Source organism: Dromiciops gliroides, chromosome 3 (genome assembly GCF_019393635.1).
Source record: "Dromiciops gliroides isolate mDroGli1 chromosome 3, mDroGli1.pri, whole genome shotgun sequence".
NCBI classification, from domain to species: Eukaryota; Metazoa; Chordata; class Mammalia; order Microbiotheria; family Microbiotheriidae; genus Dromiciops; species Dromiciops gliroides.
The window spans coordinates 1,704,511-1,732,472 of record NC_057863.1 but is presented as its reverse complement, the minus strand read 5'-3'; the positions used below and the strand labels follow the sequence as shown (position 1 = coordinate 1,732,472).

General features: G+C 51.2%; 1 protein-coding gene and 1 long non-coding RNA gene across 2 annotated transcripts in view; one reads left to right on the top strand and one right to left on the bottom strand.

Moving 5' to 3' along the window:
* Nucleotides 1-16,090, bottom strand: part of UBE2G1 (ubiquitin conjugating enzyme E2 G1) — a 58,422-nt gene extending 42,332 nt beyond the window's left edge. Inside the window, exon 1 of the mRNA XM_043993207.1 lies at nucleotides 15,358-16,090. Within this exon, the coding sequence (XP_043849142.1) occupies nucleotides 15,358-16,006 (649 nt within the window). The 5' untranslated portion in view covers nucleotides 16,007-16,090. The remainder of the gene's footprint in view (nucleotides 1-15,357) is intronic.
* A 113-nt stretch (nucleotides 16,091-16,203) lies between these two features.
* Nucleotides 16,204-20,203, top strand: LOC122747014. Its single transcript, XR_006355602.1, has 3 exons — nucleotides 16,204-17,867; nucleotides 18,081-18,133; nucleotides 18,450-20,203. It is a non-coding gene; the product is annotated as an uncharacterized LOC122747014 (long non-coding RNA).
* The last annotated feature ends 7,759 nt before the right edge of the window (nucleotides 20,204-27,962 follow it).

The following is a 27,962-nucleotide window of genomic DNA, read 5'->3' as shown; positions in this document are numbered from 1 at the left end:
GGCTGTACAAGACACCAGGTCAGACAACTGGGGGGAAAAAAAAGCCCCCAGCTCCCTCCGACCTGAGTGGAGCTATCTGAAGGATCCTGGATGGCCTGTGCTGAGGATAAGGCTCGAGAGCACCCCCCCCCCACCAGCTGCAGCTCTGGCTGGCAGATTAGCTTGGTCTGTGGGGGCGAAGGAAGCCCCGAGATTTGAGTGGAGAGAAGAAAAGGTATATAGAGACCTGGGAGTGAGATAGACTCGGGGGAGGAAGGAGACGGACTAGATAAAGAAGGACGGACTAGATAGACAAGACTCAGGGGTTCAGACGAACAAGAAGAGGTCAAGAGGCGGCTGAGGAGATGGCAAAGATCGGAGACTAGAGCCGGGGCTGACAAGGTTAAGGGCCTTAATACAAACCAGGGAAAGTGTACCGTGCCCTGAGGCCGGAGGCGGCCAAGGCCCTCATTGTATTAAGAAGTTCCAAGCGCAGCAGTGGAAAGAGCCCACAGGAAAGCAGTCAGGTTGTACACTTTATTTCCCTGTATTCCTAATTTGAAATAGTATCTCATAAATAAACTCTGCTTTGATTATTTAGTTAGAGGCTTCTTAATATTTTGCTTATTAACTTGGGAATGGAGCAGTATGGTGGAACTTTATAAACGGCCCAACATTAAATAAACGAAGTCAGGTAGCCAGTTAGTCAAAAGTCCCCAGATTAGTCCTCCAGTCGGATTAGCCCCCCAAATTAGCCCTAGTCATTTAAAAATATTTCAACATTTGAATGGCGACCCAGATGGGACTTACGGCCCAATTATAATTTTTCTAAATTTATAATTTTTCATATAATCATAATTTTTCATAAGTCCAGTTATAATTTTCCAGGTTAGTTATAGTTATTAATAATTAATTTTTTTACAGAGCAGAGCCTCAGGCCACTAGAGTGCCTTTATTTCCAACATGAATTCCATGAAGTTCATCAGAACTCAGGAAGAGCCACATGGTCGAGGCTGAGATGCAGGCAGCTGGTGAGACATCTGGTGATGAGTTTCAGAGGCGGCCTCACTCCCAGAACCTCCAACTGCTCAGACGTCGAGTTTTGTTCCTACCTCTACGAGGGGGTGCCACGGTGCACGTGGGTCATGGAGAGTCAGACGGGCCTGAAGCAGAACGCCTCTCACCGCCTGTTCCTTCTCTCACTCACAGACACTCCTGGGCCCAGGCCCTCCTCACCTCCACCCTTGGATTCCCGATCTCGGGCCCCATCATCATCACCCAAACAGCCGCATCTACAGTCCAGAGTGCTTTACCACATGATCCTTTGGGAGGAAGGGGCTACCATCACCCCATGTGGAAACAGAGAGGGCTGAAGCAGGTCAAGTGGCTGCACAAACAGTGAGCACGGAGTGACTTAGGAGCCCCGCCCACTGGACAGAGATGCTGGATGTGCCGGACCTGTTTTCTCTCCCTCTAAGGCCAGACTCAACACTTGAGGCAAGCCCCCCTTTCAATCAAGCCTAGCCTGGCTGGGCATACTGTCCCTCCCCCAGAAGCAGCATTCCTAGGTCTTAAGACAGCCCAGCCATCCTAAGCCAGGTCTCCCACAATGCGAGCTCCCTCGAGCAGCCCAAAACTTCCGTGGCCGTCTGCAGTGGCATAGTGCTAGGCATCACCCCTATGGGATGAGAGAACAAGGCCCAGGGCCCTGACCGGGGACTCTCTTACTCCCTCTTCCTTGGCTCTGCTTCCATTCTGCCTGCAGATCCAATCGCTGTCCTCCAGTTTCCTGGTCAGGATCCCCCTCTGCCTTTTCCCAGAAATCTCAGAGCAATAAGTGGCTTTGGGGGCCTTGCCATCCAGCCCACCACTCATTCTTCCTCTCAAATCCCTAGACGTGATTTTAAAGTGCCACAGAACCAGAAAATCTTAGGACAGCAGAGTGCCATCACCTTTCCCAATGCCATCCAAAGTCCGGCCTATTCAGAAATGTCAGAAAGAACCAACCTCAAGAAAAACACAACTAAAACTAAATTAACTGATTTTTATCGTTGAAGAAAATAATAGAATTATGCTTTTGGGGCCACTATCTCAAAGGTAGTTCCCAGTAACGTGATCATCTCAACACATTTTCTATCATGTTTTAAAAAGCTCACTGTCACTCTGATGCCTTCCAACTGTCTGTAAAAGTGACTAATCTTTCTGATTTGTGTGTGTACATGTGTCTCCATACATCCATCGCTCTACCTTCTCCCACAGCAAAATAAAGCTGCTATTTCCCTTTGGAAACATTTTGTTTTCAATCACTTTCTCTTAGACCAGGGACAAAAGGGAAAGACCACACATGCCCGAATATTGAGGGTGCACTTTAGAGGGATAGGAAAGAATTCCAAACAAAGGAGAAGCCTACCAAGTGGAAGACGACTTACTAGGTGGTGACACATGAAGGTGACAGAAATGAGGAAACAGAAACTGGGAAGACTTATAGGAATCAATGGGGACAAAATGCCACAACCAAGTCAGAGTAAGAACCACAGCCAGAGCGAATGCTCTGAGGTGACCGTGATGAAGTGCAGTCCCAGAAGACAGATGATCCCATCTCTGCCTCCCTTCTTGGTAGGGCTGAGAGGCCATGGAGACAGAACCCTGCAAGCAATCATTGCAGGGCTGATTTGGCTCCCTTTTAAAATGATTTGTGAAATGGACAGCTGGAGGGAGAAGGAGGAAGGGCATGCTGGGAAGGAACTGTGATGGAAAACCAACTTAAAACAAAAATCTTATAAAAATAAAAAATTGGGGGCAGCTAGGTGGCGCTGTGGCTAGAGCACCGGCCCTGGAGTCAGGAGGGCCTGAGTTCAAATCGGGCTTCGGACACTTGACACTTACTAGCTGTATGACCCTGGGCAAGTCACTTACAGCACTCAAAAAAATTTTTTTTACCATCACCCCTCCCCCAACAAAACATGCCCCCCTGATCCATTAACAATTCTTTACCTTTTTTTTTTTTTTTAAATATCACTTCAATTTAGGTTTGAATGATTGAGTCCCAGTGTCACCAGGAGCTCCACAGTCCAGTTTCATTAGTGTGTGTGACAGCTCCCTCCTCCTGGTCCCCTATTACATAATTCTCATGTTACAAGAGAAGTTGTTGGTTATCAGAGACAGCCACTGTCTATGTCGCCACACAAGTATAAATAGCCCAGATTCCAGGGGCCAGAACTTGAGAAGGGGAAGGAGCACAGCCCACAGGGACATTCTGTATTAAGAAAAGCGCTCCCAATGTGGCACCGCCCCATTCCCCATACTGTGTGGGTACAACAAGGTGAGAAAAGAGGCGCCCCTCCAAGTTGTCCCATGAGGATCGGAAAAGGACTCGAAATGGATCCTCCGAGCTTCAGAACTGCCAAGAAATGGAATCTCCACCCCCAAAATGAGCAGCCACTTTCTGCTCTCCTTCAGCACAGGCCTAGAGGAAGCAGCTTTCCAGCCCATGGAAGTACAAGGACAACCCAGGATTCAGACCCAGGACATAAGTCCAGGGGGCTCAGATTCCCAGGTCAAAGATAATCACCTTAGGAAGGCTTCCAATGGTTCTTCCCACCACATCATCTGCTTCTTTAAGACACTGGGAGAACAAAAGGGTTAACCTGGCTCCTGGCAGGACCAAGTGGCACAGGAAGCTGTCAGGTAAGCGCAGCGGGTTTGCCATTTTCTTTCATTTAGGAGAGGCCAGTTTCCTGTTCCTATCCCCCAAACCTCAAGCCATCCAATGTTGTGGGTCAGATTAATGACCCATCTAATCCAACTCTTCTTGACAATGGGAAGGGTATTGGGAAAGAATGGAAAACAAAGAACAGTCTTCAATGGGAGACAAATAAAAGTCAGACTCTGCCTATTGACAAATGCTGCCCATTGGTTAACTACCTATGGAGGGCAGCCAGTAGTACCCGAATGAATCATGATCGAAAATGTGGCTCCCAAGGTGGTGTCCTGGGTTCAAATCCCACCTTTCCTACTTTACTGCACAAATCCCTGACTTGTTCTTTATCTGTACAATGAGGGGAAGGTTCTAAGTGGCCTCTAAAGTCTTTTAGCTAAAACCAGGGTTCTATCAAGTCACTCAATCCCAAGGGCAGAAAAGCCCTCCTTGACCCAGCTTCCACAACTTTTATGGCCCCTCTTTACCCAATTCTTGAATCCATTGTTTTTTCCAAACAGTCAGGAAAAGCCCCTGACTTGGTGAACCTAACTCTACCTTTAAACAAATGAATACCCAGAACTGCAAGCAAGGCATTTTTCCTGGAGCTGTAAGAGATGCAGCAGCTCGAGAAGGGAGAGTGGATATAAAGATGGCCCATTTGGGGCTGAGGGGACGACGTGTTGGGGGCCCAGGTTCCAGAACTGATGACACACGGCCGCTGGCAGCACCTCTGTCTCTATAACACGGCATCCTCCCCTTTTGGACCGTCATGTGGCTGATCCCCTGTTTTCTTGGCTCTGCATCAGTTCACCGAAGTTTTCCCATTTGTCGTTTCTTACAGCTCCGTCATGTCCCATTACTTTCATGTACCACAATGTGTGCAGCTACTTCCCGATGGACATTATTCGGTCTCCAGGAGAAACGCCTGGTGCCTGGGAAGTGATCTCCTCAGGTAAGAGCCTCCAAGGGGAATCTCTGGGTCAAAGGGCAGGGGTCACTTGATTTGCATAGTCCCAAAGGGCTTTCCCAAACACAGTCCTAACTCACAGCCCTTTACAAGCCCTTCAGCAGTGACCGTTCCTCTTGTTGTCATATTGGCCATTTACACTCATCTGACTAGTAACGATGCAAAACATTCTTTGGTGTGGTTAATAGTTTAGAATCCCTACCCTTTAACCTCTCATCAATGGGAAAATGGCTTCTGGCCTGCCCTATTCTTTCCATGGTCTTTAATAACTTGGACATCAAACCTGACAAAGGCCCTCCCATCCAACCACTTCCCTTCCTGACTGAGGCCACTATAGGTCAGTGTTGGGGAGCCCTTTCCCAGGCCCCTTCTGGGTGATAAAACTGTCAGCCATCTATCAAGCCTAACAGAAAGATGCTGGCAAACAGGACCCCCCCCCCAGAGGTCAGGGCAGACCCCTTGGCCCTATTTCTGCTGTCATACACGCTGCCAGTTTTCCCCACCTCAACATCCACTCCCACCACCCCAGAGTCACTCAGCCTCTGCTGTCTCTATTTCCTCCAAGGTTACTGCTGCCTTCCCAAGCCCTCCCAGAAGCTTGGAAGCCAGAGAGGCTTCAGGATCCGTTGGGCTCAAGAGGAGATGGGATATGGAACTCAAAACTTTAAATAAAAAGGAAATGGGGGTAGGCAGGTATGTGTTATGGGCCCATAGCACCCCAGAAGTTGTCTGGGGTAGATCAAAGAACCTTGTCCTTGAGAAACTAAACCAAAGGACAGACACCTGAAGAGACAGAGGCCCTGGATGGGGACTAAGCTAGCTCCAGGACCACCATGCTTCATTCCATTCACACACCCCTGGGAATATAAAATTAGGTGTGGCTGCTGCCTTGGTGGCACAAAGAGGAGAGAGATGGCTTGAGAGATCCTCAGCCAGCAGCAGTGGGGGATGGTCCTCCCTCAATAGGGGAGCTTTCCAGTCAGATGATCACCCCCATCAGTCCTGCTCCAGGAAATAGGTACCTCAGAGCTACGCCTCTGTGCCATGCCTTCTCCCCGATTTCTCTCTTGGTTTCCTTTCCCTAGCATCCTAAATAAACTATTATTTTATTGTAATTGGATTTGTGTGAAAGAGGGTGTCATTCTTCCCAAGGGCCCCTACCCCAAATCCCCACCTAGTTCCCCATAACATGGGCATGTCAGCACCAAGGACCGAACAAAGCAGAGATCCAGGTACAAGGTGCCAGCTTGGATTTTATTTGGTTCACCCTCAAGGCTGAAGACAAAATAGAAGCCCATCAGTTTTGCCTTGGGAACATCGAATATGAGCTACATGCAGCACAGAAAAGGCCAAGTGCAGAGAAGCGGCCGGTGCCTCCCTTTGGCCATCTTGGCCTCCAACCTCCACATTTAGCTGCAGCCCAGAAGGTATGCTTTTTGCTAAGTGTGCCCTTTGTGTTCCCCAGCCCTCTGGTCCATGGTAGGCCCCTGGTCATAAATCCACTGACTGGAGGCTCACTTCCTCTCCAGGCAGCACCTTTCCTCAGTATCCCTTGCTGGCCCATTAACTAGAGGTGCTGCCCCAAGCCCTGCCATAGGCCCGCTCCTCAGCTCTCAGGGCTGCCAGCTAAGCCCTGGGTGTCTCCACTCTGCCCTAGTCTTTCTCTCCTCAGCTCCAATCTTACATCAAATAGGAAGTCCTCATTTAGGTGTTACAGTGAATAGAGCACTGGCCCTGGATTCAGGAGGACCTGAGTTCAGATCCGGCCTCAGACACTTGACACTTACTAGCTGTGTGACCCTGGGCAGGTCGCTTAACCCCAATTACCTCACCAAAAAACAAAAAACAAAAAACAAAAACACACACACATGTACTCATACACCAAACCAAACCAAAAATCAATCCAGCTCTCCCAAGCCCAGTCCCTTCTGACCTCCCTCTTTAACTCCTCCACACCAGCCTGCTCCCTTGTTCCTCATGCACAACACACTCCATCTCCTAAACTCAGCCTGGAATCAGGCTGTCCTTCCTTTTTGAAAAAATCGTTTTTAAATTTATTTTTAATATTTTCTTTTAAAAATCCCCATTCTCTCCTGCCTTCCCCCGATCCACTGAGAAGGCGAGCAATATATCAATTATGCATGTGAAATCATGACGCGCCCATATTAGCCATGTCACCAGGAAAAGAAAGCTGTCCGAGTCTGCCCTAATCAGCCCCCTCTCACCACCGCCTCCTGACTGCTTAGAAGATCCTGGGGAGCCGGGAGCTGGGCAGTGAAGGACAGAACAGGGGGGAGAACAGAATTCTAGAGCTTGTTCATTAGAACCAAGACTCTGAAAATGTTGGCTGGATTTCAAAGGAAAAGGAAAGTGAATTCCATCTGCAGCTGATGGGGTGCCCTGGTCACTCCAGAGATGCAGACCTCTATTCCCTCCCTTCTAGATGACACAGAAGACTGCACACTGGAGGGAGAGGGGGCATGCCAAGCCATTCAATTCACAGGCAGTGATTCAGCTGCGGCCGGGTGCCAGGCAGACAGGTGGGGCAGGGAAAGAGGCATGGCCGGGACCTCTGGGTCTAAACTTCTAGAATATGATGAGCGGGCTAGACTCCATGGCCTCTGAAGACCACTAACTCTCGAACTTTGCATCAGGCTGGGAGCAGGTTCTCTCTTAGCCCAGCCTCAGAACGGGAGTGAAGAGGGATGAGACAACTGAGAAAAAATGGAATGTTAAGATTCATCTTAAGGACAAATTTGAGGATAGCAGACCTAGAACAAAGGGGAGGTGTGATCCATTTGGCTCCCTTGAGGAAAAGTTGCCAACAATAGTTTTTGTGGTTCAGTCATGTCCAACTGTCCGTGAGCCTGTTTAGGGTTTTCTTGGCAGACACTGGTGGAGGGGGGTTGCCATTTCATTCTCCAGGATCCTCATGTGACAGGTGAGGAACCTGAGACAAACAGGGTGAAGTCACACAGCTAGGAAGATGTGTCTTCCTGACTCCAAGCCCAGTGCTCTATCCATTGTGCCACCAAGTAGAACAGACTGCCTCAGGGAATGAACAGCCCAGAAACCTAGCCGTAAGGGCTTTAGAGATCACCCAACTTTACAGACAAAGCAGCTGGGGCCCCAAGAAATGTGGTGACTTCCAGTGCTCCCCAAGGCAATAAAAGAGTAAGAATCTGAAGGCCCATCACAACTCCTTCTCCTACATCAACTTGGAAAGGAGTCAGAGGGAAGCCTCAGAGACCTATCAGACCTCAGTCTCGGGTGACTGGGGAAGTGGGCGTGCCTCTCTTACAGTGAGGAGGAATAGAAGCTGGAGTGTGAGTGAGTGAGTGAGTGAGTGAGTGAGTGAGTGAGTGAGTGAGTGAGTGAGTGAGTGAGTGTGTGTGTGTGTGTCTGTCTGTCTGTCTGTCTCTGGGAAGCACACAGCCTGTCTCCAGGGAAAGAAATGAAGAAAGCACCTAAGCAGACAGGAGAAGATGAGGGGTCCCGTGAGTGACCTCACATTCTCACATTGCTCCCAGGACTCCCCCCCCTTTTTTTTTTGGTGAGGCAATTGGGGTTAAGTGACTTGCCTAGGGTCACATGCTAGTAAGTGATAAGTGTCTGAGGCTGGATTTGAACCCAGGTCCTCCTGAATCCAGGGCCGGTGCTCTATCCACTGTGCCACCTAGCTGCCCCAGGACTCCCTTCTTCTATGACCTCCAGTCTGTTCACCTGCCCTCTGGTCCCCTCCCTGCAGCTGCAAACATGCCTACACCCCCCCCCTTAAAAATCAAAAACAACCCACACACACACACAAATTCCCTCTGACCCCCCCGAATCCACTCAAGCAATCAGTCTCAGACAAATGCCCAGGAGAAACCGCCTATCCAACCATCTTCTGTCTTCTAGCCAAGCATCCATCCATCCATCCGCTTAGCTCCCCAGCTTTCAATCTGCCCACCTCCCCCTCAGGATTAGCCATCCTCTCCTTCTGCTTCTGCCTCTTACGGGGTCAGTGGATGGCTGCTTCTCAGGCCTCCCCTCTGGCCGTCTCTGCAGAGGTCTGGGACCTTTCTGTCCCTGTGCCCCTCCCAGCATACCTCAGGGCTCTATCCCAGTCGGCCCTTGGGGCTCTCAGGAATCTCCTGGGTGCATCTCTAGGCACCGAGGCCTGGGGAGGCCTCATCCCTGGGCTAAACTCTAAGCTCCCCAAGGGGGCTTTCCTTCAGACAGCGGGCTCTCTAAGGACATCATCCTCCACCATGTCCCCGAAAGTGGCCCATCTCCGCCCAAGCCAGACTTCTTCCTCAAGCTCCCCTCCCCACTTCTATCAGACCCTACACCAGCTTTGTGGCCATTCCTGGCCAGTTTTCAGTCTCTCCACTGAGCAGCAGTCTAGTGAAGTCAGAGTTCCCAATGGCTCCCCTCCCTGCCCCCGGCTCAGGGCCCGGGCACCTCTCACCCTCTCACTGCTTCTTTCCTCTCCAATCCAGCCTCCATAAAGTGGCCGCCCTTCATTTGGGACTCCCCCCATCTGGCTGGGCTGGTCTCAGACTATCCCCCTCACGGGTGCCACTCTCCCTGGCTCCCGGCAGTGTCCTAGACAAGGCTGCCCGCCCCTCAGCTTAGCACCACTGTGCCTTCGAAGATCAGCCCAAGGCTGCCTTCCTTCCCTGAGCCCCCAGAGTGGGTGCTTGTCTCCCCCTGACACTACTGGGGGGGGGGGGGCCACGAGCTGCTTTCCTCTAGTCCAGGAGAGCTTCCTCCTCAAGGATAAGACCCTCTTCTTTGCGTCCATGTTCCATAAAAGCGTGGTGAATGGATTTAGAATCCTGCCCAGAGGCCGCTAAAGGAGAGGAGAGGCCCATGGACAGCGCAACAGGGGAATGCCAACATTAACACAACTGGGAGAAGAGAAGCAAGGGGGCAGACGTGGAGGGGCTCTGTAGAAAGGGACAACACGAGGAGATTCCCACGAGATGCTCTGAAGCACCAGGCCAGTTTTTTGGGACCAGTTCTGTAAACTATGAGGAAAGCAATTCCCAGATGTCCTACAATACCTCAGCTAGCTATGGAGAGACAGTGCCGAGAGCATTGGGTCTGTAGCCAGGAACCCCCCAAGTTCAAATTCAGTCTCAGACACTTCCTAGCTGTGTAACCCTGGGCAAGTCACTCGGCCCCTCCCTGCCTCACTTTCCTCATCTCTAAAATGAGGACAGTCTCCCACCCCAGGCTGCTATGCAGATGGAACGGGGACCGCTGCGGAGCACTCAGCAGAGAGCCTGACACCCAGCGGGTGCTTCCTAAAGGCTTCCTGCTTTCCCTTCTTCCTCGGGGTGGGAGGAGGGCCCTGGGTTCCTGAAGGCTCTGCTAGCAGAGTCCAACGCTGGCCGGTTCTGCCAGACCGGACAGGCTCTTCACCCGGCCTCTGAGGAGCTACCTAACAAGCCCAGAGAGGCTGCCCACTTGGCAATGTCTTTTCTTGCCACAGCGAGCAATCAAACAGAGGAACCAAAAACCGGCCCTCTGTCCTGGGTGGCTGGCCTGTCTACTACTACAGAGGTGGGGACAGGAAATCCCAACAACTGTGACAAGGAGGACAAGGCTGGCCCCAGGTGCTCTCGAAATAAGTATGCAAAGGGCAGTGTGGGCCATTGACAAGGGAGCCAGCCTTGCCTGCAGGCCTGGACTTTCCCACTTCCCTCCAAGCTTGTTCCTGCTTCTCCTGCCTCAGTTCACCTTTTCCTGCTGCTCGAGGGCTTCAGATTACTGAGCCCCTGAACAAGAGCCACATTTTTGTGACACAAACAGTCACCAACTTCACTATTTCTTCACCTCTGCCCACAAAGCCAAGCCCCTTGAAACCCTAATCCATGGACAACACCCCCTCCCCACAATGGCCACCGTGTCTCCAGAAAGGGTCATTTGGCCAAATGGAAAGAACAGAGGATGCAAGGGGAGGTGCCTCTCCTTTCTGTCTCAAGTGGGTATCTGGACTGAACGAGGGGGCGAGCAGGGACTTCTGGGGAGAGAGCCGATACAGCCAAGACACAACCAAAAAGCAGCCCCCTGTGACTCAAGGGAGAGCTGCTTTCCCAGCATTCGTGTGACCATCCCACTGACCTGCACGCATACCACCTCCTGTCACTGTTCTGCCTGGCCCTTCCCCACCATCATGTCTAAAGAAAAGCCTGGTTCCCAGTTCAGCTGAGCACAGACACCCCTGGCCCTTTGGGGCGCGGCAGGAGTGAAGATGGAAACAACTCGATACTGTGCTGGGACGGTCCAAAAGCCCATCGGTTCTACGTGCAGAATGAAAACGACCCTCATTTCTTTGGGAAATATCTTTGGGTCATCCTGAGCACAGGATAGATTTCAAAGTAACTGAGAGCTTGGCTGCACAGGCCACTCCAAAAAAAAAAAAAAAAAAAGCCCGCTTTCTGTCTCTACAGGCTTTGATACTTCCAAGGGCCTGTAACCGGATCTATTGGGAAGCGGCTCAGTAACCCGAAGCCCCGTTAGACTAATTAAAATCGGATTCTGCACAGGTGACCTCCTGACACCAACGGCTATTTACTGAAGGCCTACTGTGCGCACCCGAGACACCAAAGCAAGCCAAGAGCTGGCCTGGCGCTGGAGAAGAGAAGTAAAGGCACGATAATGAAGGAGAACTGGGAGGAGCCCCAGGCCGGCCCTGTCAAACTCCAGTCAGGTGCAGGTTAAGGGTCTTCCAGTCACAGCTGAGTCTGGGCGTCCTGGTCCGAGGCCTCTGGCCCAGCCCTGCCAGCCCAGCCCCCGCCTAAGCTCTGTGGCATGGTTGTGGGCTTCGAGGCAAACGAGGACCCAGAATGGAAGCACAAAGGGAGGCCTTGGTGGAGGGGGCACCTAGGGCACCTCCTGCCAGCACTCCCGACATCTGTCAAGTGGGAGAATGGAGGAAGCCAAGGCAGGGCTGTGCAAGTGGCCACAAAGCGAGGACAAACAGCGCGTTCCAGACACCCCAGTGGAGAGCCCTGTGGGCAATTTAGGACACAGGAGGCCTTGACCTTCAGGGTGCCAGGGCTCTTGGGGGAAAGGGAGAGTCTGTCCAAGGGGCAGAAATGCCTTGGTGCTCGAAGCTGCAAACCAAGCTCCTTCCCCAGAAGGCTCCCCCATGGCATTCCTTTTTCAAACGTGGCACAGACCTGCTGAAAAGCCAAAGAAAAACAGCGTCACATTTCAGGGAGAGAACCTGAGTCTCAGGGAATCTTCTTGGTGGGCCCTGACCCAGACTGGGTCCCTCCTGCCCACATCATCTGCCTTTGGGGACCCTCACCCTGACCAGCTCATCAGACCTGTCCTGGGTCCCACTGGGACTCCTGTCAGGAAGGCCCACAAGAGCACACACGGAGGCCCCAGGTCACACAGGCAGTGAGCACCCAGGGCAGGACTGGAAGCCAGTTCCTCCCTCTGATTGCTAAGCCAGCGCTCTTTCAACCCTCCAAGTTTACTTCCTTTACAAATACGGATCACTAACTCAAACATGGACAACCCACAAAGACAATGGGGAGGCCTTACATTGAACACTTCCCGTTTGTTTTCAGATGTTTTGGGCTGTTCTTTCTCTTCAGGTCACTATCACTCTCCTCCCACATACCCTGCCCCCCCTTGGAACAAGGGGAGTCCACAGCTGGCTCTGTCTGAAAATGCACACCGCATTCTGCTCCCCCAGGACACCACCTCTCTGCTAAGATGCAGGAACTGTGGCCGGGCCTGAGTCTCAAGTCTTTTGCATTTGCTTTCCTTCATACAAGTGTGGTCCAGGTTTCTGTGTACTTCACTGTTCCCTCAGTTCTGTCAAGCTTTCAGATGTACTCTGCTTTCTCCCATCTCACCAGAACAAATATAAGCCATTTTTAAAAAAACTCCCAGCTTCTAAGGGTGAAGCAGCTTGGCTCTATCTATCTGAACCTGGGCTCTCCTGCTCCGAGGTCTAAGACAGTCGATGGGGCCTTCTTCAGAATCTTTCATTCGCCCAACATTCAATGACTGTATCCCAGGAAAGTGCCAAGACATGGCTCTCATTACTATCCACAGAAGAAACACTATCTTCTATTTCAGAAAACAAAATCTCCGCATTGTAGGGTCACAGTAACTTTTAAAGCCTTTACAGGCTTTCGAAGGAGGAGCACCAGATGCATTCGAATGCTGCTGAGATTCCCAGGGCCCTTAAGAGAATGCAACTTCTGAAGGAAAGCCCTTAGCCCAGTGATTTAGCCAAACCAACCAGCCACACCACCAAGCCATTCATTCTGAATGTAGGGCTGTGCTGAGCTTCCTCGTTCCTCTTCACCAGGGCCAAGTTGGTTCCTAGGCCACAGTCTAAGCCCCTAACAGCATCTTCGAGCACTTCCACGTCCAGCCTTTCTGAGTGGGCAGCTTAGGCCCCAAACACAGTAACAGAAGGTCTGTCAGTCTCAGCATGTGAAGTGTCCAATGCTTCCAGTGCCAGCAGCTCATCTCAAAGGGAGAGAAACAACGCCCCCTCACCCTTGGACAGCATTCGGAGCCCTTTCCTGAACCACAAGGCTCCCATGTTTAACTGGCTCACTTTCTGGAAAGGTCTGTCTCTCCCTGCCTAATCAGAGATCCCTCTGCTAAGGCCCAGTTTGTCTGGAGGCTTCCCTTCAGCACAGGGGCCCTGGGATCTCCAGAGCCAAGTACTGGCTAGAATGCGTATCTACTCCCAAGGCTGGGCCAGAGGGTCATCGGTATGCTGCTCTCAGGGCAATATACTTCTTGGCCCCAACTGTGGAAAACTGCCTAGGTGACTGCAGATTTTTTCCTCTGCTGTCTACTGACAGCCTGCGAGTTGACCACAGGCATTTATTTCCTATTTTTAAAGTTTCACGAAAACTTCCCAAAGGCTAATTAGTGGGTCAGAGCCAATATGCCTTTGGCCAAGACAAAGTTACTTACATTTTCCTTTGGGAACCTAATTTCATGCAGAAAGGAGATAGCAAAGATTTAGTGGACAGTGGATAAAGAAATAAATTCAGCTGCTCGTCTGCCCTGCTGTGGAGACTTGCTGGTGTTCAGAATATAATTTTTAAGATGGGTTTCCAGCGGAAAGTAGACACTTAGCAGAACCCTGTGTAGAGGAATCTACTATGATTAATTGTATTATTTTCCCCACCATGATCTGACCAGATAAAATCCCAACGACCTTGTTAATCTTGGAAAGTTATCCAGTTATTTCTTACAGTTTGTTGTTCAGTCGTGTCAGATCCTGTGACCCCATTTGGAGGTTTTCTTGGCAAAGATACTGGACGGGCTTGCCATTTCCTTCCCCGGGATCCTCACTGGACAGATGAGGAAACTGAGGCAAATAGGGTGAAGTGACTTGCCCAGGGTCACCCAGCTAGACTGTGTCTGAGGCTGCGTTTGAACTCAGGAAGAGGAGTCTTTCCGCACAGGTCCCCACCTAGCTGTCCCATTTCTTATCATTCCTGCCCTTACACCACCAGAGGTCGTGTTACTGACAGATGCTGAAATTCTAGGGCGTCCACAATACCTGCCTCGGCACTTGGTACCCCTCAAGGGACCAATTTCTAAGAAAGAAATTACTTGGGTTCTACAGAACCGTGAAGACGAGGATCCTCCAGAAGTTCACAAGCAGCCCAGAGATCTGGCTGAACATCCGGGTTTAGCAAAGCATCTTCACTGAGATCGCGCGTTTAAGGGCTGCAGAGAGAGACTGGGCCTGCCCCACCCCCTCTGGGAACGTTAAATGCACGTTGTAACCACAAGATCGGACATTGACCAAGTCCCGTCAATGTGCCAAGGATCTCCCCTCGGGGTCATCCCAGCAGGGGGCCAGGGTCCCTCGGGTAGTGATGGCAGAGCCGTGGGCTCCCAGCCTACACATACAACACACGAGCCACTACTCAGGGCCTCAAGAGAACCCATCCGGGGAGGTCCCAGCCTTGGGAGAATCGGGCCCAACAGCGAGCCCCTCCCCCCTGCTCTCCGGCCACCCTCCGATCCCTATTCCCCCGGAGCAGGGTTCTGGGCCAGGGTCCTGCCCACACCTCGGCCCGGCCGTTCTCGCCCCGCCTCCTTCCAGGAGCCAAATAAACTCCTCCCCCTTAGGCTCCTCAAGCCCCGGACCACGTGGCGGCAGCCCCGCCACCTCCGGCCTCTGAGCCTTTGCCCGGACCGTGCCCAGTGCCCGGCCAGCAGGGTCTTCACCCCCCCCCCCCCGGAGCACAATAACTCGCCCCCAACCAAGCCTGGGCCGCTTCCTTCTCACTAAAGAGAGACACGAGCGGAGGAGACAGTGCCCCGCCCCCCGTCCGGAGGAGGGGGTTCCAAAGCCGCCCCCCCCCCTCCCCGGGCCCTTTCTCTTTAAATCCGGCCGCACGTGGGGCTGCATTGTGAAGCGGCCAGGCGCCTCCCGGGGCCCAGCGCGCCTGCGCCTGCGCCGAGGGCCGCGCCGGGCGCCCACTGCGCATGCCCGCCCCCCGCCGCCGTCCCCCGCCGCCGCCGGGCTCCCGGCCGGAGCCCCGGCCCCGGGGTCGGCCCGAGGAGGGGGGCGGGGGGGCGGCCGCGGACAAAGGGACCCGGCGCGGGGCGGGGCGGAGGGGGCGCCGGCCGCCCGCGCCCCGGGCCCCCGGCACACAAAGGCCCCCCGGGGAGGGCGGGGGGCGCGGGCGGCCTCGGGGGCCCGGGGCCTGCTCACCTGCCAGCTGCCTCCGCAGGAGCAGCGCCGACTGCAGCTCCGTCATCCTCCGGCCGGGCCGGGCCGGGCCGGGCCGCGGGCCCGCGGGAGCGGAGCGGGCAGGGAGGGCGGGAGGCCGGCGCTCGCTCGCCCCTTCGCTCGTCCGCCGGGGCCGGGCGGAGGCGGGCCCGGGGGGCCCGAGGCCCGGGCGGCGGCGACCGCGGCGGCGGCGGCGACCGAGGGGCCGGGGCCGGGGCGGACCAACGGGCTGGCAGGCCGCCGGCCTCGCCCGGGTCACCCTAGCGGCCGCTCGCCTCCTCCCTCCCTCTCCCTGCGCTCCGCCCGGGGCCTGATCCGCTGCCTCCTTCCCCGCGCCTCCGCCTGCGGCCCCGGCCCCGGCTCCGGCTCCGGCTCCCCTCGCCTCCGGCCCCGGCTCCGGCCCACACTCGGCCTCGGCGACTCCTTCTCCGTCCCTCGCCACAGGCTCACTGCGCGCAGGGCCGCTCGGCGCACGCGCACTCGAGCCGCTCGGCGCAGGCGCACTGGGTTTTGGCCGGCGCCGCTCGGAGGCGCTCCGCTCCCCGGCCCCTCCCCCGTGCGCAGCCGACGTCGCCGCCGCCGCCGCCCTTTTGAGAAGGTCTCCGGGGCGGTGGCGCCTCCGATCCTCCATGATGGGGAGGTCAGCGCAGCGGAGAGGCGCGGCCGCGCAGCCTCCTCGGGAGCAGCTCTCCAGCCGGCCTTAGGCTCGGGATGGCATCCTGCCCGTTGGCCCGGGCGCCGGTGCCCAGGGGGCTTCCCTTCCGCGCCCGCACCGAGGAGGCAGCACCGGAGGGGGGGGGGGGCTGGGGGCTTCAGAACGGGCGCAAGACGCGGGAGAGATGGGCAATCAGCCCATCAAGAAACGTTCACCAAGCGGGCACGTTCTGCCAGGCGCTGGAGATGGCCAAGGGCAGTCCCTGGTCGCGAGGGGCTTACACTCTCACGGGGGAGATCCCACGCAAACCCCTGTAGACGGAAAAAATGGCGGGGGGGGGTGCTCTAGAGGAAAGGCGCTGGAATCCCGAGGGGCCGGGAAGCCTCCCCGTAGATGGTGGGACAGACATAAGCCCGCGTGGGGCACGTCCAGAGAGGATGCCCGGAGCCCCGAGACCGAGGCTCTTGTTCCCGTAGCTGCCGGGCCACTGGATCGCGTGGTGAATCCGGTGTAAGAAGCCTGGGGCCAGGCTTTGGAGGGACTTGGAATGTATCTGAGGTTGTAGCTCAAGGGGAGCCCCTGCATTCACTGAGTGCAGGGAGGGGGGGTGGCATGACACACCTGAGCTTTAGAGCAATCCTTTTGGTGGATGGATGAAGGCGGGGGCTGTAGGGGGAGAGCCTGGAGGTGGGCAGCACCTCCCGGACCCCATCACCTACTTCAGTAGTCCAGGTGATGAGGGTCTACACCAGGGTGGGGGCCGTGTCCTGTCAGAGCAGAGAAGGGGGCATATGGGAAAGCGATTGCAAGGGTAAACAGCAGACTGGTACCATATTGGCTATAGGGGGTGAGAGGCAGTGAGGAGTCAGAGATGACCCCTAGCTTGTGAGCCTGGGGGCCTGGGGGGATAGGAATGGAGTAGGTGACAGAGGGCAAGGGTTTAGAGGAGAAATAATGGCTGATTTGGGACATGTTGAATTTTAGATGTCTGAAAGGCAGTTGGAGATGAACAGAGAGACTGGAGGAGGAAAGGTAGGTTTGAGATAGTAATTAAATTTGTGGGGGCTGATGGGATCACCAGGTATAGCAGACTAGAGCTGAGCTTCTTAAACTGTGGGTCTGAAAGGTCATGTATAGCTATTTTATCTACCTACTATATACCTGGGGCCAAGGGTAGCTGAAGTTTAAGCCCTGGTCTAGAGAGAGAAGGGGGCCCAGGACAGAACCTTCAGGACACCTAGGATTAGAGGGAGTGGTCTGCAGGAGGATCCAGAGGCAGGTGACAAAGGAGCAGCCAGAGAGAGCGACCCACAGTGAGTAGCCAAGACTACAGCAAGCTCAGGGAGACCAAGGATTGAGAAATCACCTTTGGATTTGGTGATTAGATCGTTTGTGCCTTGGCCAAGGAAATGATGAGGTCGGAAGCTGAACTGGAAGGGGTTAAGAGAGAAAGTGGAGGCACCTGTTGTAGAGTAGTTTAGCCACAGAGGGCAGATGAGACATAGAAGATGGGAGGGATGGAAGGGTCAAAGGAAGAGTTGGGTTTTTGGTTTGTTTGTTTTTTCCAGAAGAGATAGGGGCATGTTTGTAGAGATAAGTCAGGAGAGGGAGAGATGGAGGCTAAGTGATGGAGTGGAGATGAGAACCATCCCAAGATAACCACATTTCCAGATGTTCAATAGGCCGTTGAAGGTGGAAATCTGGAGGTCAGCAGAGTCGGGCCCTAGCTGGTGGCTTCAGGCACCAGGGACAGACAGGACACAGACCCAGGCCTCCACGAAGTGCCCCAGAGGGAGGGAAGGACAGCCCTTGGCTACACCTGCTCTCGATACACTTGGTGGGGCATTGGGTCACAGATTTGGGGGAGGGGCTGCTTTTAACCAACTATTCTAACACTCACTACTTTGCCTCTGTTGCTCTGCAGGGTTGTGGCTTGCTTGCTTGGTTGGTTTTCAGTTCCCAGAACAAGTTGTCCCTGGGCTGGGTACCTCCTCGTGTTCCCCCACCCTATTCTCCTGACTCCTTTTCTGTCTCTCCTCCTTCCCATTAGATTGTAAACTCCTTCAGGACCCGTAAGGATGCCCAGGGCACGCCACCTAGCAGGTGCTTAGTAAATAAATGTTTACTGGATTGGGGTTTTCTGTCTGTCCCACCCTACTGCATTGTCCTTTCTCCAAGCTAATTAAGTCTGGCAGATCAAAGAATAACAGCTGTGAACCTTGGGTGGGCGGGAACTCAAGAACTCCACAGCACTACCAAAGACCCTCCCCTCCCCCAGCCCACCAGGGCCCCTCAGAGCCAGCTCCATAGCTCGGACACCTTAGAGGGCCTGCTCCGCCTCGCTCCATTCCATCCCTGTTTCTGCACCTTTGAAAACAGTGCCCTCCATGTCAGCAACGCCTCTTCTTTTCATCTCCAGCTCTCAAAATCTAAGAAGCTCAGTAGAAGGGCCATTTCCTGTGTAACACTTTGCCTGCCTCCCCCCACTCCCATCTTACCTGTATTTATTTATATGAGGAAACGGTGTTTGCCACGATAGAAACAAGCTCCCTGAAGGCAGAGACAACATTGTTCACGTCTTTGCGTCCTCTGAACTTAGTTCACTTCCTGGCAGTGCATACAATGTAATAAATACTTCTTCATTGGCTGATGGTTTGTTCTCTAGAGTCTCAGATTTGGGAGAGTGGAACTTGACCTAGATTCAGTTCATTCCACAAATATTGGTTGAGTACCTACTGTGTGCCAATAAGCCAGTCATTAAAATGTATTGATCACCTACTGTGTGCCAGGCACTGGATTAAGTTGAGGGAGAGGGGCAGCCCTCAAAGCTGAAGAAATGACAGTTCCTGCCTTCCCTGCGCATCTCCTGGGTGGGGCATCTTTCGGATGAAGCGTGTCTCTGACAGACAGGCTCTCAAGGTCTGATGATCCTCAAAGCAGCCTCCAGGACTACCCTTGGACTCTAGACCTATAGAGCATATGTTGGGCAGGTCCTGCCATGCCAGGTGACCTACTGTGTGCCAGCCAGGCATCTAGACTGTCTGTCATTGGAGGATCAACCTAGCTCAGTGCAAGGAGGCTCCGTGTCCAGCAAGGGGTTGGCCTCAGAAGATGAGCGTTCTTTAAACCTAAGACACCAAGGCACTGGGTTCTAAAACAGTGGAGGGAGGACTCATGGAAGGGACTCTTGGATCTTGGGAAGATGTGGAATTTGGAGGTCAAAACCTTTGGTCTCCCCTTCAAGCAGACCTGCAAACAGTGGCAGTAGAAACACCCCTGGAGCTGGGACCCCTTCACCCCAGGACCTCAGAGCTGGCAGGAGCCCCTGAGCAAGAATCCCCCAACAAGGGGACCTCCAGGAGGCAGCCTGCTCCACCCCAGGCAGCACTCACAATTGGCAAGTTTCCGTGACAACAGGCCTCTATGGGTCTCTGCACAAGCTAGCCCAGTTCTGTCCCAACACCCTTCAAGGCTCAGCTCAGGAGCCCTGTAAAGTTCCACCCTGATCCTGTCTTGTATTCCATCACCAGGGCAGTAAAGAGAAGGACTGTGTACAGCAGACCTTCCTGCCACCATTGGCCAACAAGTTAGGGGGAACCCGGCACAATGGGACAACTTCTGGGATCCTCTAGGTGCTGACAGTGGTCTCGCTAGTCCTTCCTTGTTTGAATGCACTGGACTTCCTGTAAAGGTCCAAGGGGCTTGACTCAACCTCTTCCATGCTCGGCTTGGACTCAGCCCCAGGCTGCCTTTTGTTGTCCTTCACCTCAATTCTGGATGACTTGGGTAGGCTGCTCCAAGTGTCTCCCCACTCCAAGCTTAGCCTCTACTCAGCCATGTGATTTTCCTAAAACACGGGTCTAACCACGTGACCCTTCTGCTCCATAAACTCCAGGGCCTCCCTGTCACCTCCAAGATGAAATACAAAATGCTCTTTTGGGCATCCAAGGCCCTTCATGACCATCAGTCGAGGCCGGAGTTTGGGCCGGTCCTCCAGGTGGTCATTTTCTTTGATGAAGCTCCCCTTGCTACCTGTCAATTCCACTGGGTGGGTGCAGGCTCTCTAGCACTAACTCCCAAGGTCACCTCCAAACCCATCCTACTTAAGTCAATATGGGGCAGCTAGGTGGCGCTGGATAGAGCACTGGCCCTGCAGTATGGAGGATCTGAGTTCAAAACTCATCTCAGACACTTAATAGCTTTGTGACCCTGAGCAAGTCACTTAGCCCCAATTGCCTTAAACATCTGGGTCCATTTCCAGTGGAAATGGAGAAGGGGAGGGGAGGGGAAGAAAGGAATAAAGAAGAGAGTGTGCTTCAAGCTTGGGATCCTACTTGGAATCAGATTGATTGCGCGAAGTTGGGAAATGGGATGCCAAGGACTGAGAGTGGCTGAGGGGGGCAAGCTCCTTGCTTGATTACAGGCTCATTGCCTCACCACTGCTCCTGGGCCAGGGCAAGACAAAGCAAGGAGCCTTTTTCTCCCCCCCCCCAATATTTTTATATATTTCTCATCTACATGTAAATTTTTTAACATTTGTTTTTTAAAATTTTCAGATTTCCAAAAAAGATCCAAATTTTCTCCCTCTTCCCCCCTTGAGAAGGCAAGTAATATGACATAGATTATACATGTAAAGTCATGCAAAACATTTCCACATTAGCCATGGTACAAAAGAAAACATAGGCCAGAAAATAAAAACAAGAAAAATAAAGTAAGTTTTTAAAAAGTCTGCTTTGATCTGCATTCAGACTCCATCAGTTCTTTCTCTGGAGGTGGACATCATTTTTCAGCATGGTCCCTTTAGAATCATCTTGGATCATTATATTGCTTAGAATAACTGTCTTTCTCAGTTGATCTCTGACTGTGTACAGTGTTCTCCTGGTTCTGCTTACTTCATTTTGCATAAATCCGTGTAAGTCCAAGTTTTTCTAAAAGCATCCTACTTGTCATTTCTTATAGATCAATAGTATCCCATCAATCATACACCACAACTTGTTCAGCCATTTCCCAACTGATGGACAGCCTGTCAATTTCCAACTCTTTGCCGCCACAAAAAGAGCTGTTATAAATATTTTTGTACACATGGATCCTTGTTCATGTTCTTTGATCTTTCTGGGTTAGAGATCTAGTGGTGGTATTCCCGGGTCAAGGGGCATGCACAGTTTTATAGTCCTTTCGGCATAGTTCAAATTACTCCCCAGATGTTTGGATTAGTTCTCAATTCCACCAGCAGTGCATTAGTGTCCTTGTTTGTCCACACCCATTCCAACATTTGTGCTTTTCCTTTTCTGTATTATCTGATAGGTGTGAGGCGGTACCTCAGAGCTAATTTAACTTGCATTTCTCTGATCAATGGTGATTTAGATAATTTTTTCATAGGCTAGCTTTAATTTCCTCTGAAAACTGCCTGTTCCATATCCTTTGACTATTTATCAATTGGGCAATAACTTACACTCTTATAAATTTGACTCATTTCTCTCTATATTTGCGAAATGAGGCCTTTATTAGAAAAACTTGCCACAAATTTTTTTTTCAGTTTTCTGCTTTCCTTCTAATCTTGGCTGCATTGGGTTTTTGTGTGTATGTGTGCAGAAACTTTTCAACTTAGTGTAATCAAAGTTATCCATTTTATATACCATAATGTTCATCTCTTCTTTGGTCATAAATTCTTCCCTTTTCACTAGATTAGACAGATAAAAATTTCTGTGCTCCCCTAATTTCTTCATAGTCCCACTTTTTATGTCTAAATCATGTACCTTTTTTTGACCTCTTAGTACATAGTGTGAAATCTTGGTCTTCACCTAGTTTCTGCCAAACTGCTTTCTGGCTTTCCCAGAAATTTTTGTCAAATAGCCAGTTCTTCTCCCAGAAGCTGGGGTCTTTGGGTTTATTAAACAGTAGGTTACTATGGTCACTTACTGCTGTGTCTTGTGTACCTAATCTATTCCACTGATTCACCACTCTATTGCCTAGCAGATTGTTTTGATGATTAATTGCTGTTTTTGGATATAGTTTGAGATCTGGTAGAGCTAGGCCACTTTCCTTCACACTTTTTTCATTAATTCCCTTGATATTCTTGACCTTTTGTTCTTCCAAATGAATGTTGTTACTATCTTTGCTAGCTCTATAAAATACTTTTTTGATAGTTTGATTGGTATGGCACTGAATAAGTAAATTAATTTGGGTAGAATTGTCATTTTTATTATATTGGCTCAGTCCACCCATGAGTAATGAATATTTCTCTGTTTAGGTCTGACTTTATTGCAAGAAGCCTTTTTCAGCCCCTCACTGGGTGCCAGGCGCTGCGCCAAGAGCCCCTGCCCTCAAGGAGGTTACCAGACCATCCATACAAGGAAGCTGAATAATGGGGGGGGGGAATGGCAAAGTGAGAGATTTGGAGGCATAGGGAAGAGGGAAATGAAAGATGGTTCTCCCCAAAATAGAGGCCCTGGAAGGAACTCCCCAATGGGAAGAGGGAGCGCCATTTGAGTCATTGGGCTTGGTCACTGCCCAATCTTCCATCCTCTGGCAGTGCTCTCCCTGGGCCCACTCCCTGTACTCTCCATGTATACCACAGTTTCTTTTTCTTTTTTTTGCGTGGGGCATTGAGGGTTAAATGACTTGCCCAGGGTCACACAGCTAGAACGTGTCAACTGTCTGAGGCCAGATTTGAACTAAGGTCCTCCGGAATCCAGGGCTGGTGCTCTATCTACTGTGCCACCTAGCTGCCCCCTATACCACAGTTTCTTAGCTGAACCCTATGTCCTGTGGTAAAAATTATTTGTGGTAAAGATTAATATCACAGTTTTAGCTGAATCATTTGGGAGGGGCCACACCTGGCTGACCCTGAGGTTAAAGGTCAGAAGGAGAACTCTGCATAGGCAGTTTTTTTTTTTGTTTGTTTGTTTTTAGTGATGCAATTGGGGTTAAGTGACTTGCCCAGGGTCACACAGCTAGTAAGTGTTAAATGTCTGAGGCCGGATTTGAACCCAGGTACTCCTGACTCCAGGGCCGGTGCTCTATCTACTGCACCACTTAGCTGCCCCCATAGGCAGCTTTTGAAAGACCTCCCCTTTTGGGGGAGGGGAGATTGAACACTCCCTGAAGGGAGGCAGGAATGCCAGGCATCTTCCAGAACTCAGTCTTTTTTCCTTCTTGGCTCTTGTGCTGGTGGTGTGTTAGCTGTTCTGGCAGCACAAGCAACTGTAGACTTTCAGGTCTGGTGAGTTAATTATGGGAAAACCCTAAATTCCTTTGAACTAGCTACATTAGAAACAGTCTGGGGTTGCATAGATTAAGTTTAGAGTTAAGAGCATTTATCTGGGGGGCAGCTAGATGGCACAGGGGATAGAGCACTGGCCCTGGAGTCAGGAGTACCTGAGTTCAAATCTGCCCTCAAACACTTAACGCGTACTAGCTGTGTGACCCTGGGCAAGTCACTTAACCCCAATTGCCTCACTTTAAAAAAAAGAGTGTTTATCTGTATTTCTATTTTCCTATTTGCTTATCTTTGATTTTTATTAGTTTCACCTTTGTTGTTTAATTAATTCCCAAGTAATAAAATCGGATCCTTTTGTGAATTAAAGTTTAAAGGCTCCTTTCTTATTGGCCTGAGAGAAATATCTAAAAGGGCAGTTCAGAGGGGAGGGTGAACCTAAAAGGTCCCTCACATTTCTGGGACCCCAATATTAAGGCGAGTCACCCAAATAACGCTCTGTATATCAAATTTTGGCCCTCACAGTCCTCACTTCAGTTTTTGATAGGAAGCCTGAGGAACTTATGACCCCTTGGTTTCCTCTAGCAATTGGTCTCCTAGCTGAAAGCCCCATGGGCCTTCTGTGTTTGAAATGTCAAAGCACCAACCTTTAGGCGAGTGAGGCTCTCTCCCAGCCTCCAGCAAACAGGCCAAGCCGGGAGTATCAGGTGCAGGGCTTTGCCACAGAATATGCTTAGAAAAGGGCCAGGCATGTGGCCTTGCCCCTGGGCTCTTGGAGGGGAAGAGGGAAGGCTGGAGCATGAGACCGGAGAAGCACTCAGCCTGGGCAAGAGTAGGCAGCAGAGCCTTCCTGCCAGGGAAAAAGTGACCAGCGGCAGCCTGGGGACAGCTCCAAAGCCCAAGCGGGAGTGAAGCCTGGCTGCTTCCCTGGCCTTTCCGGCCTTGGCCCGGCCCAGGCAGATGTGGCCACATCTCCCCTGAGGCACGCTGGGGCCACCCTTATTTATCTTACCCTGGCCAAGCTTTCCCAGCCAAATAAAACTCCTTGGTCATCACCTGAGTCACTCTCTCCAAGGCGTGAGCGATGTCCACAATCTCACCACCCTGCCCTGCCCTGCTCTCTTTGGTGTCACTCAGTCTGTGGGCTTGTTGACGAGGCAGTGCACGAAAGTGCTTCCCTCGTAGCAAGGCCCGAGCTGGGGAAACCTGTTGTCCTGCCAGGCATGGCGGTGGTTCAGAGGGTGGGGCTCTTTCCCCTGAGTCTTGCCTGGACCGGGGAATGCAGTTGTATTTGAGGGTGAGTGAGGAACTGAAGCCCAGGCCCTGACACCTTCAGACTCCTGGATTAAGCAGGTCAGAGCTCAGTCTTTTCAGCTCTCAGAAGCTAGACAGAGCAGGCATGGCCCACCACAATCCACAATCACATGAAAAACTAGAGCACGTGGCAAAGAAGTACTTTTCACAGCAACATCTTGGGGGAAATTCTTAGCCACACATGGGAAAGAGGCCACCCTGGATGAGAGATGTCAAGTGAAGACACTTTTGCAATGAAGAGAAACGGTGCAGCCAGCACAAGGAGAAAACCAACCCTTAGGGGACAATACCTTTGCATTGACTCTCTGATAAATATGATATCCAACAGATGGAGGGTATGAAGATTCAGTTGGTCAAGGAGCTTTTATTAATCACCCACTGCATACATGGCACTGTGCTGACACAAACACGCACGTCTAAGGCCCCGGGCATAATTGGCCCTGTGCCAAAGGGCCAGAACAGTTTTTAAAAGAATTGCACTCTCCACAACCACACAAAAGATTGCTCTAAATCACCCATCATAAGAGAAATGCAAACCAAAACAACCCTGAGGTTTCAATCAACACTGAAGAAACTGGCAAAGATGACAAGAAATGGAGGGACTGTGTGTGGGAAGATGGACATGGCTGGACATTCCTAAAAGAGCTGTGAATGGGTCTGCCCATTCTGGGGCAGCTAGGGAGCACCACGGTGCAGGGAGCACCAGGCCTAGAGTCAGGAAGACTCATCTTCCTGAGTTCAAATCCTGCCTCAGACACTTCTTAACTGCGTGACCCCGGGCAAGTCACTTCAGCCTGTTTGCCTCAGTTTCTTCATCTGTAAAAATGAGCGGAAAAAGGAAATGGCAAACCAATATCTTTGCCAAGAAAATCCCAAATGGGGCCATGAAGAGTGGACAACAGCAACCCATCTAGAATTCTAGAAAGCCATAGCTCCTTGAATTCAAAAGGCAAAAGCAATTCTGAATGGGAGGTGCTTAATTGGGACTGTTCTTGGGTGAGAAGTTCTTTGGAAGCCTCCTGCAACAGTACTGAGAACCAAACACCAAACAAAGCATTTATTAAGCACCCACTGTATGCAGAACTCTGTTCTAAGTGCTGGGGATGCAAAGGGAAGGGTTGACAGCCCCTGCACTCCTGGGAGGGTTTCTGCCACAGGTGGGCCTAGAGGGGTGGGAGGGAGGAGACAGCAGCAGAGCAGAAGGTCCAGCCTTTTCTTTCATGCCATATCCACAGACAGTGTCAGCCTTTCTCTGACACCGAGCCATCAGACACAGCCAGGGACTTTGGTGCTGAGGACTTTCTCTTCAGGCTCTTGGGTAGCGGCAGCCGTGGCACCCAGAAGAGCAGGTCCACAAGGGAGGCTGGCTCTGGGCACTGGACTGGAAGCCTCGCTGTTCCCTAGGTTCCTGGGTTTAGGGTGCTGGGCTGTCACCATCAGGTCTAAGTTTTCCCCATAACATTTTTGCTCTATACTTTACACAGAAAATCATTTACATAACACTCGCTCTATGCTAAGCACTTTACAATCAATCATGTGATCCTCATAACCCTGGGAGGTAAGTTTTATTGCAGAAAAGGTAAACTGAAACAGAACTGTCTTTTGGTCATACAACTAGTAGATTTCTTTTCTTGTCTTTTTCTTTTCTTTTTTTTTCTTATTTTTTTGTGAGGCAATTGGGGTTAAATGACTTGCCTAGGGTCATACAGCTAGCAAGTGTAAAGTATCTGAGGCCAGATTTGAACTCAGGTCCTCCTGACTCCAGGGCCAGTGCTCTATCCACTGCACCACCTAGCTGCCCCAACTAGTAGATTTCTTAATGCCAAATCTTCCTAATTTACCATAATAATCCTGACAGAAGAGCACACATTCAGACCACACTCTTTCTTTTAGGGCAGATTTTCATTTAAATCAAATCAAATAATGGTAACATTTTCATTTCTATGGCCTAATATTCTGCATTTATAAAAGAAAAATATTATCATTCATACCTCCCATCTGTAGGGGCCTAAAATTCTAGCTGTGATGTCTAAAATCTAATGAATGGTCTCCTTAAATTAGAAGCTTTAGCAAGAGTTTAGACTTTTAAGTATTTATTAAAGTGCATTAGAAGTTAGTAAATAGAGAGGTCAAAAGCAAGTTTCATCTAACCATCTCTCAGAGAGCCCAGCATCTGTCCTCTCGCCAAGTCCAAGTCAGGAACCTAAAAGACCAAGATCCTCCCCCTTCTCCCAGAAGCCCCCTGTCAAACAGGACACAGCTTCAAGCTAATTGGCTGATAACTTTGATTGACAACTAACAGGCAGTAACTTCCTGATGCTAAGTCACCCGTAGATGCCAAGTCACATGCTTTCTCCTTATGGCGGAGCTTTCTGGAAATATTTTTCTCAGTGTGTTGGTAGCGCTCTAATTCTCACACATCCTACCCTGCATACTTGTCAGATAACAAGTTAAAGTTCCTTACAGCAGCTTTTAGGCCCCTGTAGATAAAGAGTGTGGCTGACCGCTGAGAGGGTGTGGCTTGTTCTCAATTTGGATAGCACAAGGAGATACGTCAGGTTCCATATAATAAGCACATTAACCAATAACCAATCTTTACCACATCCAATACTCATATAACACTAGGTTTCATGTCTTTCTGGAGTGCCCAGTGTGCTCCAGAGCCCCTCCAAGGGCTCAGGCACGCTACCTCCCCCCCAACTAGGGTATTATACCCAAATTCAAAACTCATTCATCCCAAAATATCTTATTCTGCTTGGAAGATAATCACAGGTAAAACATTTAAATCACAGAACACATTTTTTTCTTTCAGGTTTTTTTTTTTCCACTGTCAGTACAAACAGGGTTCAATTTCTTTCTACTCACTTAATCTATTCCCTTCAAAAGGGCTTGTCTTTTTAGGGATTTCTTAAGAGAACTTCAATACTATCCTTGGTGACTTTTCTTTTTCTTTCTTTCTTTTTTTTTTAAGTGAGGCAATTGGGGTTAAGTGACTTGCCCAGGGTCACACAGCTAGTAAGTATTAAGTGTCTGAGACTGGATTTGAACTCAGGTCTTCCTGACTCCAGGGCCAGTGCTCTATCCACTGTGCAACCTAGCTGCCCCTTTGGTGACTTTTCAAGATCCACTCAGACAGTGGAATTTTTTTTTGGGGGGGGGGGCAGGGCAATGGGGGTTAAGTGACTTGCTCAGGGTCACACAGCTAGTAAGTGTCAAGTGTCTGAGGCCGGATTTGAACTCGGGTACTCCTGAATCCAGGGCCGGTGCTCTATCCACTGTGCCACCTAGCCACCCTTTGGTGACTTTTCTAACCCTCTGAGATGTCCTTTCGAAAGAATGCTGGGCCCTGGGAGGTCCCCATAGCTAAAAACTACTCCTTTATCTTGGCGGAACCTCCAAATT